The 13,993-nt window shown below is 53.5% G+C and overlaps 1 protein-coding gene across 1 annotated transcript in view; it reads right to left on the reverse strand.

The window, feature by feature from the left end:
• The window catches only part of Hmcn2 (hemicentin 2), a 142,866-nt gene that overhangs the window by 112,208 nt on the left and 16,665 nt on the right, over positions 1-13,993 (reverse strand). Inside the window, exons 2-8 of the mRNA XM_055599741.1 lie at positions 12,547-12,617; positions 11,727-11,885; positions 10,930-11,052; positions 4,471-4,642; positions 3,792-3,898; positions 2,892-3,012; positions 279-542 (exon numbers count right to left, since the gene is read on the reverse strand). Coding sequence (XP_055455716.1) covers positions 279-542; positions 2,892-3,012; positions 3,792-3,898; positions 4,471-4,642; positions 10,930-11,052; positions 11,727-11,885; positions 12,547-12,617 — 1,017 coding nt within the window. The remainder of the gene's footprint in view (positions 1-278; positions 543-2,891; positions 3,013-3,791; positions 3,899-4,470; positions 4,643-10,929; positions 11,053-11,726; positions 11,886-12,546; positions 12,618-13,993) is intronic.

The following is a 13,993-nucleotide window of genomic DNA, read 5'->3' on the forward strand; positions in this document are numbered from 1 at the left end:
GGGTGGATGGATGGGTGGATGGGTGGATGGATAGATGGGTGGATAGATAGATGGGTGGATGGATGGGTGGGGATGGATGGATGGGCAAGTGGGTGTGCAGATGGGAGGGGTAGGTAAATGGGTAGGTAGATGGATGTCTTTGTTCTAAATCCTCAAGCTGAAGGTCATGCCTGAAGCATGTCAGGATTCATCAAAACCCTAACAGGGAACAGCTGCCCATGGAAGCTTTCCCAAACTAGCCTAGCCTGGAAGGGTTTCCAGGAAGACACAGCACTCACCTGGGGCCACCCCACTGTAGGAAACTCCAGAGACTCGGAGGAGGGGATTTCCCTCATGGTCTTTGCCCTTCACCTTGAGATAAAATCGCTCCTTCGGAACATGGAATGGTGGCCCAGCCCACAGCTGATGGGTGGACTCATTGGAAAGGAGTTGTGTTGGCAGAGTGAGGAGGGACCTCCCTGAGCTGTGTGAGAGCTCCACAGAGTCAAGGTGACCAGGTGCCTGCAGGCCGGTAGAGTTGACCACCAGAGAGATGGGTACACCTGCAAAGAGAAGGCGGGGGATGAGTCCTGGAGTCGTGGGCTCTGCTTACAGTGTTCAGCCAGCCTGTTCGGCTCTCTCTCCTTACCCTGCCTGCTTCCTCCCTACCTCACTGTGAAAGCTAAAGGCCTGAGGTGCTGGAAGAGGTCTGTGCTGCTGTCCGTGGTCCTGAAACACCACTCCCTTCCCTCTCCTGCCTGGGTTAGCTGTATCTCTGCCTCTGCAAATCCAGACCCTGAAACAGTACGGGACTGGAAAGAATCATGTCAGTCCTGTGTCTCCTCCCCACCCATCCCCCACCCCATGCCCTTGTTTGCCACGGGGTTGGCTGTGATCAGCCCCACACGGGTACTCTCTCCCAACCTCTCCCACAAGCACAGACTCGCCTTTCAGCATTTCCTTGGTTTATTTGAGAGCTTGGGTCAGGCCTCTCCTTTCAGATGGTAACAATGACTTTTAAAGAGATGCAGAGTCTGAACATGGAATGTAAGATTCTAAACGTGAGCTCCTAGGAAAGCCACGCCTGCAAGTGTCAGGGTCAGGCCAGTGCTGCAGCATTTTGCCAATAGCACGTAGAAGCTCCCTGAGGCCAGCCACTGGCATGCAGGGGTGGTCTCCCATGGCCAGTTAATGGCATGCAGTAGCTGCTTTCCCTGGCCCAGGCATCCTGTGTCCAGTCAGCCACAGACTCCCCCCAGCCCCAGCGATCGCAGTATGGAGGCTAAATGCTAAACTTCCTATGATTTCCACTTTCTTCCCCATCCCTCTGCTTCGTCCTATCTGTCCTCCTTGAAGTCCTGGGGATTAAACCAAAGCCTCAAGGACACTTTGCAAGCATTCTACTAAGCCCTATCCCTAGTCTTATTTTTTTTAAAAACTTTGTATGCGTCTCTCCCTTTTCAGATGACTACAATGGCTTTTAAAGACATTGCGAGTCTGCATATGGCCTGGAAGAGTCTAAATGGGAATTCTGGGAAAAGCCAAGCCTGTGAGTGTCTGCACACGTGTCCATGTGCACATGCACACCACAGATGCACGTGATCATAGAGCAATTTCCACGATGTGGGTCCCAGGGATTGCACACGGTGTTGAGGCCTTTATCCGTTGAGCCACCTCTTTACTTTTTATTTTATGTCACGGTCTTGCCAGTTACCCAGCAAGCCTTAAGCTGGCTCCTCCTGACGCTGGCTCTTGGGCATCTGGGTTATGTGCCTGTGCCAGCAGGCCCTGCTTAGAGTGTTTTTTCTCAACTAGTGTGTGGGAAGGGCCTCAGTTTTTCTCCTTTCCCCACCTTCTTTCTGCAAAGCACATACCAAATGAGGTCTACAGGCTCATCACACTTCAGTGAGGGAACCTCACCTCCAAGTTCATCCCTCCCCCATCCCAGTGTCCACCACGTGATAACCAAGATGCTTGCTCCTTCACAAGCCATGGGGCGCCACCTTTGGGCAAGCCAGCAGCTCGCTGGCATCTGTCCCTCCTCTGAATTAGCAGGATGCGGATAAGAAGTGTGAGGAAACAGGGCTGTAGCCATACAGGTTTCAACAAGGAAAAAGGAGAGACAAGGTAAGGTGCTCATCTTGCAGGTGAGCACATGCTTTCAACATCCAGAACACATGTGAAAAAGCTAGGCACAGTGGCACACGGAATCCTCCTTCTGAGGCTGTAGAGACGGGTGGATTCCTGGGGCTTGAGGGAAGGCTAACCTAGCCTAGCTGATGAGCACCAAGCAGTGAAAGACCCATCTCAAAAATTTTCTGGTTGCAGGCTAGAGAGATGGCTCGACAGTTAAGAACTCTGGCTGCTCTTCCAGAGGACCCTGGTTCAACTCCCAGTACCCACATGGTGGTTCACAACTGGTTAACTCCAGTCCCAGAAGAACTGATGCCCTCATTTGGCACTGCACACACATATGGTGCCCATAGATGCAGTGAAAACTCCGGTACGCACGAAACGAACACAATTGGTGGCCAATGCCTGGGGAATGACTGCAGAGGAAGTCTTCTGACCTACACACACACACACACACACACACACGCTCGAGTACCAAACATACTTGAACATACATACACACATGAAAAGTAAAAGCAAAGAGAAATGGTGACTCAACAATAAAAGAGACAACACTGGGTCTCCCCAGGACCCCTTGGTGGCTAGAAAGAAGCTCTGGAGGAAAACGTCACCACCCGGGGCCGGTGTCAGAGTTTGTTTTTCCACCTGTGGTCTGGAACAGCCCCTTCACCTCAGCAGGAACCACTTGGTGGTCACAAATGGCTCGCACAGCCAAGCCTACCCTGCACCTCCCACCACCTCCCCAAACCTTTGTCATTCTCAGGGCCAAGGGCGGGTACCTTGCAGAGGCCACTCGATGGTGTGGTTGAGGTCCAGAGAGGGCTGCATGGAGAAGCCGGCCCGGAAGTTGATGTTGCTGATGCCTGTTATCCTCACTGAGTGGCGGCCACTGCTGTACACCTGGCACAGGCCCCCACCCACGTCACCAGGGCATCAGGTCGCAGGACCCCAGCTCCAGCCCGGACGCCACTGACCACAGCTGCCGAAGCCCCACACCTGCAGCTACAGCGCTGTCCTAGACAGACATGTAGGCCGTGCATCTGCTCCCGCAGACACAGAAGCCGAGCTTCTCCCTCTCCTTCTGGAGGCTTCTCTGTGTTCTCTGCTAACTTCTGCAGGCCCTGCCTGTCTATCTTCCTGTCGCCCTGCTTGTCTACCTTCCTGCTGCACCCTCCCTGGAGGCACTGTAGCTCTGGTTTTAAAGATGCGCAGATCTGGAACGTCAGGTGTCAGGCGCAGCCCCTGCTGAGTCACCTGCAGCAGCTGCCTCAAGGCCCTGCACCTGGTAGGTGCCCGCTGAGTGTTGGTTCAGTCAGCAGGAGCTCCTCCCGCCCCACTCCCGCCAGGCCAAGCCTGTGCTCACACCCGGCTTCCAGCATCTTCCAAATACAGCGCTCTCCTGCCGGTCCTGTCTCTCTTAGCTATACCTGCCTCCCAGTCAACCCTGCTCTAGTTACACTCTGAGCCTAGGACAGGAGTCTGAGCCACATGCCAATTGTGCTATCACTAAAGTTCTTCCCACCCCCAACTTTTCTGAACATCACTCTGAACTACTCCACTCCCTCACACAGCAAAGCGCGTTTGCTCCTCCTCTGCTCTTGACCCTGTGCTCCTGTTGATACACCCACATCACTGCCCACACACCCCAGGCTCCCCTGATGAAAACCCAGTGCCCCTACCTTGATGGCCCACAGCCCAGGGTGCTCAGGCTTAAAGGCTACGACCTTGGCTGAATCCGGAATGTTGAGGAGAACATTGAGACCTTCATCCGTCTGCAGGACCCTTCCTGTGGAAGCCCCAGGTGCCACTCAGTTCGCCCCTTCCCCAGTTTCCCAGCCCATTTCCAGGAACCCATAGCCCACCCCACCAGCCCCAAGTGTCTGACTTGGACCAACAAGAAAAGTGTCACCATTTTAAGTCCCCCATTGGTCAGTTGGTACCAGCCTTCCTGCTTCTTCAGCCACAGGGATGCCTCTCCGCCTTACATAGTGTCCCCTCACTCCTCCCTAATTTCTACAGCCTTGAGTAGAAGGCCTCTACTGCTTCTTTGTGGAGTGTAGGAGTATGTGTGAGAAAAAAAAAATATATATATATACATACACTCACTGACACCCCCCCCTTTTTTCTTTTTTGTGACAGGGTCTCTCCACTGCACTTGGACCCACCTGTCTCCACCATCCCCTCAGGCCGCCACACCTCGGGGTTTACATGGGTGCTGGGCATTCAGACTCACGTCCTCATGTTCATGAGGCAGACTGAGTCATCCCCGAGTCTCCTCCTCCCGAGGCCTTTCTGTCTCCCCCTGGCCTTCCAGCTCAGTCTTGGGTCTAAAGAGGAAGTTGACCCTGGAGCACATACCTAGTGGGTCCCGGACTTCGATCTCAGGCCCTGGCCCGCTCAGTGAGATGGTGACCTCCTTCAGGCTGGGGTCAAAAGGGATTCTCCACGTGTGCTCGCCTTCCTCCTCATGGTCTGCAGACAGCAGATGTACTTTGGAGGCCTGGATGGCCGACTCCACCCACTTTAATACCTGAGAGGAGACAAGAGAACATGAGCTAGCGGGCATGCCCAGGTTCAGCATGTCTGGCAGACTGTTGCAGCTCTAACAAGCTTCCACTGGGAGCAGAACCCACATGCTCCCCGTGAATTTGGAGGTGGCAAACAATCTATTCGGTTCCCAAGACCACTGTCCGACATCAAGCCTGATTGGCTCTTCTGCCCTCTGGCTTCTGTGTTTTCCAAACAATGCCTGTATAGAGACACCAGGTGACTCCGGGCAGAGAGAAGCAGGCACAGGCTCCTGCAGGATAGGCTTCTGCCTCTTATCTGCCACTGGCACCCGTGAGGAGGCCCCCGTGTATACCAGGCACCTGGGGGATCAGGAGTCTCCATCCTGTGTGGTTCGTGGAGCCTAACCAGGACTGTGGGGACCTGTATCCATCAAATAAGGTGAATTAAAAATCTGCAAAGTGTGGGGTCACTGGGTCAAGCGCTTGCCTAGTGTGCAGGAAGCCCTGGGTTTGATCCCCAGCACTGAACAAACTTCCTGCGCCACACAATTCAAGGAGAAACCCTGAGTGTGACTCCTGCATTCAAAAGGCCAGCGCATCCCTTCCAAATGCACAAAGCCTTTCTGGAAGAACGCCCTCTGCTAAATGTGGAAGGAATGATGCAATTAGGAAACCATCATCTTGCAACGACTAATGAAATAATTGTTTCGGGCAAGGATCCTCCTTGGATGGTAAAAGCTCAGGGCGTAAGATTGATGGGGACTGAGCACCGACTGGAGCCGGGGTGTTACTCCACAGGCACGATGGGGTGGGAAGGCACAGCCTTCCCGCACACGGCTGCCTGTCACCACTGTAGCCATGACACCATTTGTCATCAGCTACAGTAAGACAGCAAGGTGCTGTCTTTCTCCTGATGGGAAGCTCAGAAGGGAGTCACAGCACCAACCCCTCCACACACACCAGCCCTCTCTTACCCACCGACTGGGGCAAACTCAGGTTAGACAGGAGGGAGCATGTCGGTGACACCAGGGGGGCAAGGACTAGAATCTAGAACACAGGACACAGCAGAGCTTCTTTAGCTGGTGTCATGACAATGAGCAGATGGCCCTAGGCTTGAGGGGACTTAACAGACACAACAATTGAGTGGGGCAGGCAGCAATAATTAAAACCTGAGCCACAAAAGTGTCTTCAGAAAGCATTGTGAAGAGCTGGGGATTAAGCACTTGCATGCAAGTGTTCAGATTGCCAGCATCCCAGTAAAAAGCTGGGTGGGTGTGCTTGGGAGGTAGAAACAGGAGATCCCTGGACCAAGCTGGCTAGCTGGACCAGCCTAACCTGGAAACTCCAGGTGCCAAAAGGGACCCCACATCAATAAACAAAGTGGAGAGAGAGCACCTCTGATGTCAATTCATACCTTCACATACACACAACACAAATGTACCTCACACACGTGAACACACATATACATATACGCACACATGAAAAAAAAAAACCAAAAACCAGACAAGACATTTTGAAGCCAACTGGGGAAAATCAAACAAGGATTTGGTGCTAGATCATGGTAGCTGTGGGGCTTAGGGGAGGTTGTTTGTTTGCTTGTTTGATTTTTGAGACAGGGTCCATATAGCCCTAGCTGGTCTGGAACTTTCTTATGAGACCAGGTTGGCCTTGAACTCACAGAGATCGGCTTGCCTCTACTTCTGAGTGCCAGGATTAAAGGTGTGTGCCACCACGTCCCACTGTTCATGGTAATTTTAAAAACTAAAAGTCATTTTAAAATGATAATGGTGTCATGGTACACCTGGGTGTGATGTTTGCTTGTCAATGTCAGTTGCCTATAAATGGCTTCCTGGAATGCCGCCTGAGAAGAAGAGGTTCTGTGATTGATTAGCAATGTCTGCCACAGATATGGGACTAGAAAATAGTGGCTACCTGCAGGCCATTCTGGCCCTAATTGGCAAGCCTTCTGTTCTATCTACCGTGTGGCTTTTCACAGAAGGGAAGGGACTTGGGCAATCTGCCTGAGATTTTTGAGAAGGAGCATGTTTTACTGACCAAGTTATAGCATGTGCTGTGAGACCTCAGTTCTCACAGGGTAAGGATTCAACACTTCCCCTTCCCCCGTACTTGGAGATACTTCATTGTCCTGCCTTTGCCTACTTTTCTGAGAAACATGTGTCTTGAAAAGGCTCCACCTGGCTGATGGACCAGGATGAAGTTCCTTGCACTGCCAGATGGTGAAGGAGCAGCTCTGTGCCTGTTCCTCAGGTCATACAGTGAGGTCCACAGAAGATTGGAGACAGAAAAGCTGCCTCAGGCAACGATCACCCAGACAAATTACATCAGCTACTACAGTGACCGGGTTGCTGCAGGCTGTTGTAGAATATTCTGGTGGAGAGACGGTACCCAGCAATTCAGACTACCAAACCACAAAGGGGGCTGGGACATGGACAGCACTGTAATGACCCCAGCACGAGGCAGCCTGCCCTAGGGTTTGGAGGGGAGTGTGCCTTTCTTGCTCACAGAAAATCTAGACCACCTTGTAAGGCCAGGCCCAGCGTCAAGGCCTTTTGGACATGGCTGTGCCCTCAGGGCTCCAGAGCTGAATTGGGGAGCCTTCTGAGCAGAATGCCTTCATTAAGCAAGCACAGTGTTTATTTGGCGAGTGTGATGGCTTCCAGATGTCTGTGGGGTGGGGCCTGGGATAGAGCCATGTGCTGGCCTGAGTTCTGGTCGATGATGGAGAAGGAAGGAAAGAATCTGGCCTTGCTGCTCTCCGCCAGATGACTGCTGCTGGGCCCTTCATGGCTGATAAATTATCCCCAGAGGCACTCCCAGGATGCTTGACAGCCAGGGCAGCTGAGGAAGCTGAGGGAACTAGGGAGAAGAATGGGGTTCACAGCTACAGATGGAGAAACTAAGGGTTTGGCCTGGAGTCACAGAGGGAGCGCCCACCCTGTCCCAAGGCTCTGCCCCTTGCCAGATGCACACCCCAGCTTCTCTACCCAACTCTGCCTTGTTGAGAACACTCTTGAGGTGTGCCCCTACTCTTCTGAGTGCTTCAGTGGAGGGGAGGGGAGAAACATCTGCTTACAACCAGAAGACTGGGAGGGTTCAGCTGTGGTCGGCTCTCACCTAGTCTTCCCAGATGCCCAGCACCATGCCCAGCACTCTCCTTTCACCCTGGCCACCACCTCAGGAGGCAGAGGGTTCCACCAGCACAGCTACACACAAGGGAGAGAGCGCGAGCAAGCAGGAAGCATCCTGCCCAGGGGGACTACACATAGGGCGTAAGGTCTGCCTGAAGGCGACAGAACTGTGATGGCAGCAGCCCAAGCCTCAACCATTCTGCTACCCTGAATGCTGCTGGGAAGGATCTAGGGTGGGATGGTCTCAGGTCCCTCCTGCTCCATGCACCAGAGCCTCCTGGAGGGAGCTTCCCAAGCCCGTTGTTACAGAAAGCAAGTCACCTCTCTTCAAAGGGATTGGCAGAATCCGGGCCCCTTATCAGGTGTGCCTGCTGCTGCTGGACAAGAGATATGCCCCAACCCCCAGAACTGACTACGCTGAAGAGTGAGATGTGGAGTGGGGGGGGGGGGCGGTGGGCCGGGTAGTGGGAAGTGAGACACTCAGTGCTCTTCTGGGAAACCGTAGGGTGACTTCCCAGCTCTTCTGTCCCTGCCCATTCCTCTGTCGCTCTCCTACATCGCCAGCTTTTGTAGCTGAGTGTGGACTGGGCAGAGCCTGTGGGGGCCACAAGTAGGATGCTATGGTCCTGCCCAAAGCTTGATTTTCTAAAAAGTGCCCTCCCTGGGCCGTGGTGGTGCAGGTCTTTAATTCCAGCACTGAGGAGGCAGAGAAAGGCGGATCTCTGAGTTGGAGGCCAGCCTGGTCTACAGAGTGAGATCCAGGAGAGCCAGGGCTACACAGAGAAACTCTGTCTTAAAAAAAAAAAAAAAAAAAAAGCCTACCTCGGGCCTGGGACCACGGCTCAGTAGATGGAAGTGTGTGATGTGTACGCATGAGAACCTGAGTTCCCATTCTCGGAACCATCTAGAATCCGGAGCATGAGCCCAGTGCACAGACAGGCAGTGTCGGAGCTCACTCACCAGGCAATGTAGATGACCTGGTTACTTTGGGTTTTAGTGGAGACCAACTAAGGAAGATGCCCAGTACTGACCTCCAGCCTCCACATGCACCCACATACAAATACACATAGTCACATACACCACATGCCCTAGGACAAACCTAAGGTCACACTGCCTGCCTCCAAATTGGTCTCCTAGTCTCTAAGTCAGAGCTCGAAGTCTCCTTGCCAGGGAGAGAGGTTCTTCAATTTCCTTCATATACTCTGGAACAAAGTCCAAAAAAAAAAGGGGGGAGAGGGGTTCCTTCTGCCTGTGAGGTCAAGTTTTCAACCAGAAAGAGCTAAGTGTCCCCAAGACAGAGGGCCTCTTGCTTGGACTGGCTGCCTCCTCCTGGGTGGTGCATACAGCAGGTGCTTGATAAGTGACCACAGTACAGAGTATATCTATCCTGCTGCTTGGAATGTACTTTGTGAAGGTCAAAGCATTTTATCACATGCCTCTTCAAAAGTCTGAAGGACTTTTCCCAGCTAGAGCCCCATGGCTTGGCTTCCCTGGGGGCTGACCACAGCCTTGGCTGTCCCAGACACTTTCTCCAGCTTGTTGAATGTCTGGGAATGTCTAGAAAGAAGCAACCCAGGGCATGAGGTTCTCCATGCTTGGGGCATCCATGCCACCATCCGGCGCAGCCCAGCCCCGCCTGCTTCAGTGGTCCTGCCAAGGGAGACGCCCACAGCAAAATGCCAATGGGCTCACCTGGGGTGCATCGGGGCACCCTGGCAAGCTCTCCTCAGCAACTTGCCTCACCTGCCTGTCTGATTAGCCTCTGGAAGTGGCTCCCCTAAAAGTAGGGACAAAACTGTCCCTCCACTCTGAAATGCCTCCCGCCCTCATGTGGGCTTAGTGCCAGCATGGGCCGACAAGCCAGAAACTAAAGCCCGTTGTGTCACAGAGAAGTATAAACGCCATCTGTCAACAGGGAGCGAGGCATGCTAATCTAAACACGGCCCCAGAGACCAGCTCTCTCAGCTCATAAATACACAGCTCACAGAATCCATCCTAGAGGCCACTGCCTGTCTTGGAGACACCTTCTTTCCCAGAACAGGAGACATGGGGACCCAAAGCGCTCTGTCTCACGGCCACTTCCTGGCACTTGTTACTCCTTTAGGTGACTGCTTGAGGTGCCCTTCATGGCCCAGCCCTGAGGGCACTGATAATCCAGTAGCATTAAATAATCACACAAGCACAAAATGACAATTCTGTAAAACAGTGCAGGAGTTGTGGGCTGGGAAGGGATGTGGAAAGAGATTTGACCTGGGCAGGGAGCTGAAGATGGTTTCCTGGAAAGGCACATATATCAGGATGTTAGGAGCTGAGAGATGGAAGCCTGAGCAGAGGCCCTGGGGCCAAGGAGCAGGAGAGAGGCTGGCTGGGCTGTGAGGAGTGAGCAAAAGGAACATGCAGGCTGAGGTTCTGATAAGAGTCTGGGTGTGCAGGAGGAGACAGCAGGAAGGACATATGGGTCAGCTTTGGGGTAGTGTCCTGTGGTACCCACGGGTCATTCCATATAGGCTTGAGGAGGCTGGTGTCCATATGAGTGACAGCTGCAGCTCTGCCCAGCATTCTGAGCATAGCTTGCAGTCAGCTAACACTGATTTGCAATACAGAGGGAGGCCTCTCGATTCCACTAGAGATGGTGGTTAGATGCTGGTAGGATGGGCACAGTAGAGGGAAGACGGGCTTTGGGGAGGAAGTGGATGTCATTTGGCCAGGGAGCGGGACAGATGTCTGGTATGCTCTGGGCTTAATGGATCTGACAGCTGGACCCTAAGTTGGTGGTGTCTGAGTGAGCCCTTCCCCGAGTGAGCCCCTCCCCTGATAAATCCTGACCCAGTCTGTGGCCCTCTGGCCCCCGACTCTGGGATAGAAACTACCTCCCAGTCATCCTTCCGACAGAGTTTCTCAAGTTCTGGCTCTGGTGTGGGATGTGGGCAGCACCCCAAGGTGCTCCTCCAAGCCTCACCCTTTTACTTTCAGGGTGTTTCTCAAGTACTTGCTGGGGTCCAGGAGCTCTGCCGAGATGCTGCAGAGCCTGGAGGCGGCTGCTCAGCACCGCTCAGCACCACTCAGCAGGCCAGGCTCCCATGCACGCCCTGTGGGTGAGCTGCAACACCGTCCCCCACAGGGTGGCAGGCTGCAGGAAGCCTTCTGTGGCGGCTCACCTCTGACACCTGCTGCTTGTCCAGCTGGAACACCTGCCCAGAGCTAGTGGAAGCGATCTCCTCGTAGGCCAGGTAGCCAGGATGGGTGCGGTCACCACAGTCCCCCGTCAGCACGAAGACCACCTGGAGGAGGGGCAAATAGGCCTGTGCTTTCCCTTGTAGCCAGGAGATGGGGGGGAGGCAGGACCTCAACCACGGGAGACATGAGAATAATGACAGTGTCCTGCGCAGGGGATCAGGCGCTGATTCAGGGCAGGGGCTTGAGAAATGAGGGACACAGCGGGTGCTTCACAAAAAGGATGAAATCTGTGACAAAGAAGGCTTCCAAAGTGGACTCCTTTTGGAGTGGCCCTGGGGGGCTACCATGAGTGCTCTGAAAAACTCTAGAATATTCTAGACATGACAGCAGCTATGTCATCCCAAACCTTGAAGTTTTCCCTAAGAGTAGACACACCCTTCTCCCCTCTGCAACCGTGGGAGCAAAAACAAGAGGGAGAAGTCCTGACCACAAGGACAAGGGTTCAATGAACTGTAAGGACCAAGGGCTGAGGATGAGGGTGGAGAAGCATTGCACTGGCTGGCGGGAAAGGAAAAGCGGCGGGGCTGCACCAAAAGCAAACCACACCAGGAAACGGGAGCCCATCGGCCCAGAGCTTGCAACCACGCTGCTTTCAGACAGGTGTGGCTGGGGCCAGCAGGGCTGGGCTCCAGGGCCACGGGAGGGACACCTGGCTTCGGGCCCCCTCGTTCGGCCTCCTGCATGGCTGCCCACCTCACGCCTAAAGCTGGCCTCTCACCTGCGACTGCTTCAGCTGCAGGAGCTGCAGGAGCTCGTTCTTCTTGTGGTAGTCCTTGGCACGGGCGTCCGAGAAGACGTAGATGAAGGAGCCAGGGTTGGCAACCTCCACGGCAGCCTTGATGGCCCCCACACTCATCTCCGGGCAGTCACCACCTCCCTGAAGGGTTGAAGCGTGTCTCAGCGGCTGCCAGCCACCTTGTCTACAAGGGGGCAGCCTGGGCAAACCTCTAAAACCAGTGGGAGTTGGGAGTCACCTCACACCCCACAGTGTGGCTTGCTGGGTCAGGCTGTGTTCCCTGTTTGTCCCTCCCAGCACCTGCCCTGTTGTGACTTTAGACAAGGGTCACTCTTACACTGTGTAAGCGACAGTCCCATCTCGTAGAAGGTGTGGAATATGGGGATGGAGCAGCTGAGGCATGAGCAAACATTCAGTGTTTGCGTATGTATTCATGTGTATGTACAAGTATGTGGGGATGATCATATGCATGTATGCAAGTGTGTGTGGAGGCCAGAGGTCTGGACTAAGCTGCCCCTCAACACACTTCAACACACACCCTCGCTGGAGCAGCGTCTCCCCTCACTCATCCACTAAACCAGCACCCACTAGGCACTAGGGCTCTGGGCAGTATTTGTTTCATGGACTGAGGGAAGGCGCCCAAGAGGTACTGGCTTCCAGGACCCAAGCTGAGGTGTGGGCTGCAGACTGAGGGAGAGGCAGGGCCAGGAGGGAGGGGACGCCATCTTGGCTCCCAGGTAGCGCAAAGACTTTGGGCTCTGTCAAGGAAGAGGAAGAGCAATAAAGAAGGTAGGCAGCCCACCTGAACGTAGAGTTCTCTCAGCTCTCTCTGAAACACCACTGGGTCTGCTGTGAGGGTCACCGGGCCAATATCTGTGGGAAGAGAGAGATTCAGGTGGGTTTCCCTGAGCAAAGAAGGGCCCAGAGCAAACCCATTTCCCATTTCAACAGTGGTCCCAAGCCCTCTCTAAGAACCCCCCACTCTGCCATCCTACCCATTCCTACTCTTGAAGGGAAAGGGATGCTGGGAAAACAGGAACAGGAAACAGTTCCTCCATTCTGGAACACAGCTGCCAAAACCAAGTCAAGCAGTAAGCATGAAGCTTCTCAGAAACTCCATCAACATTTCAAAGGGGCAGCAAGGAAGAGGCGCAGATTCACACACTGGATGTGGCGCACAGGACGGCCCTCCAACCCTGGTGGAACTCGGGGCCACCCCACTGCCTCAGGAGAACACACACTTCTGAGAGATTGACAGCTAATGATCTGCAGACCGGGCCATTTTGCTCACAGCAGTTTAAGCAAGAGAAATGAGAACACTGGTGCCCCCAAAACCTTCTGCTCAGGTGTACATAACAATCAGGTCCCCAATGGCTCCAAGATGGAGGCAATGTTCTTGCACCCTGTTAACTGCCAGACAGATAGGGTCCATCCGGGTCCATTATGGAGTCCAACAGCTAAAAGGTGACTTACAGGTGAGCAGCGTATACAGTGTGGATACTGTGCAAAGCGTATGACTCACTTCCTGGGGAGGACAAAGTAGGGTGCTATGAGACTCGGTCCTGCTGCTCAGGATGGTATAAGGTCTAAAACGAGGGAAAGGTTTCTAGGATTTCCTATGTGATAATCTTGGCTCTTCATGGTTATTGGGAACTGAAGTACAGAAGGTGAGGCTGGGTATAACGGGGAGCTACTGTGATCAGCCCCCAACTCAGCAATGAAACAGGTGAAGCCACCAGGTGAGTGTGCACGGGCCTCACATGAAGGAAGCTGTGGGAAGAAGCCAGACTTGGGTGTGTGCATGCCCCATGCCTCCCTTGGTAAGAAGCCAGTCAGGGGTTGCCTGTAGGGTGGAGGGGTTTGAAAGGGGCAGAAGGACCAGCCGAAGGGACAGCAGGGAGCCCACCATGGAATGTGGGCTCCATGGTGTGTCGTCTGTGGAGGCCACACAGCGGAGATTCATGCATCCTGGCATCTGTGGATCTGATATATTTCAACAGCCTCTGGGCTCACACTTGTGCAGTGACACTTTGTCCCCTAGGCCATTGTCCAGCCCCTGGTCGTTTCTGCGCCAGATAATAACCCAGGTTATTTAAAATACAGCTAGAGAAAAAGACAAGACAGACAGACAGACAGATGCTAGATAGGTGAAAAAATAGATGATGGGTAGGTAGATAAGAAGATATGCAGATGAGATAGATAGATAGATAGATAGATAGATAGATAGATAGATAGATAGATAGATAGAT

This window comes from Psammomys obesus, unplaced genomic scaffold, assembly GCF_907164565.1.
Source record: "Psammomys obesus unplaced genomic scaffold, mPsaObe1.curated_primary_1811, whole genome shotgun sequence".
Classification (NCBI taxonomy): domain Eukaryota; kingdom Metazoa; phylum Chordata; class Mammalia; order Rodentia; family Muridae; genus Psammomys; species Psammomys obesus.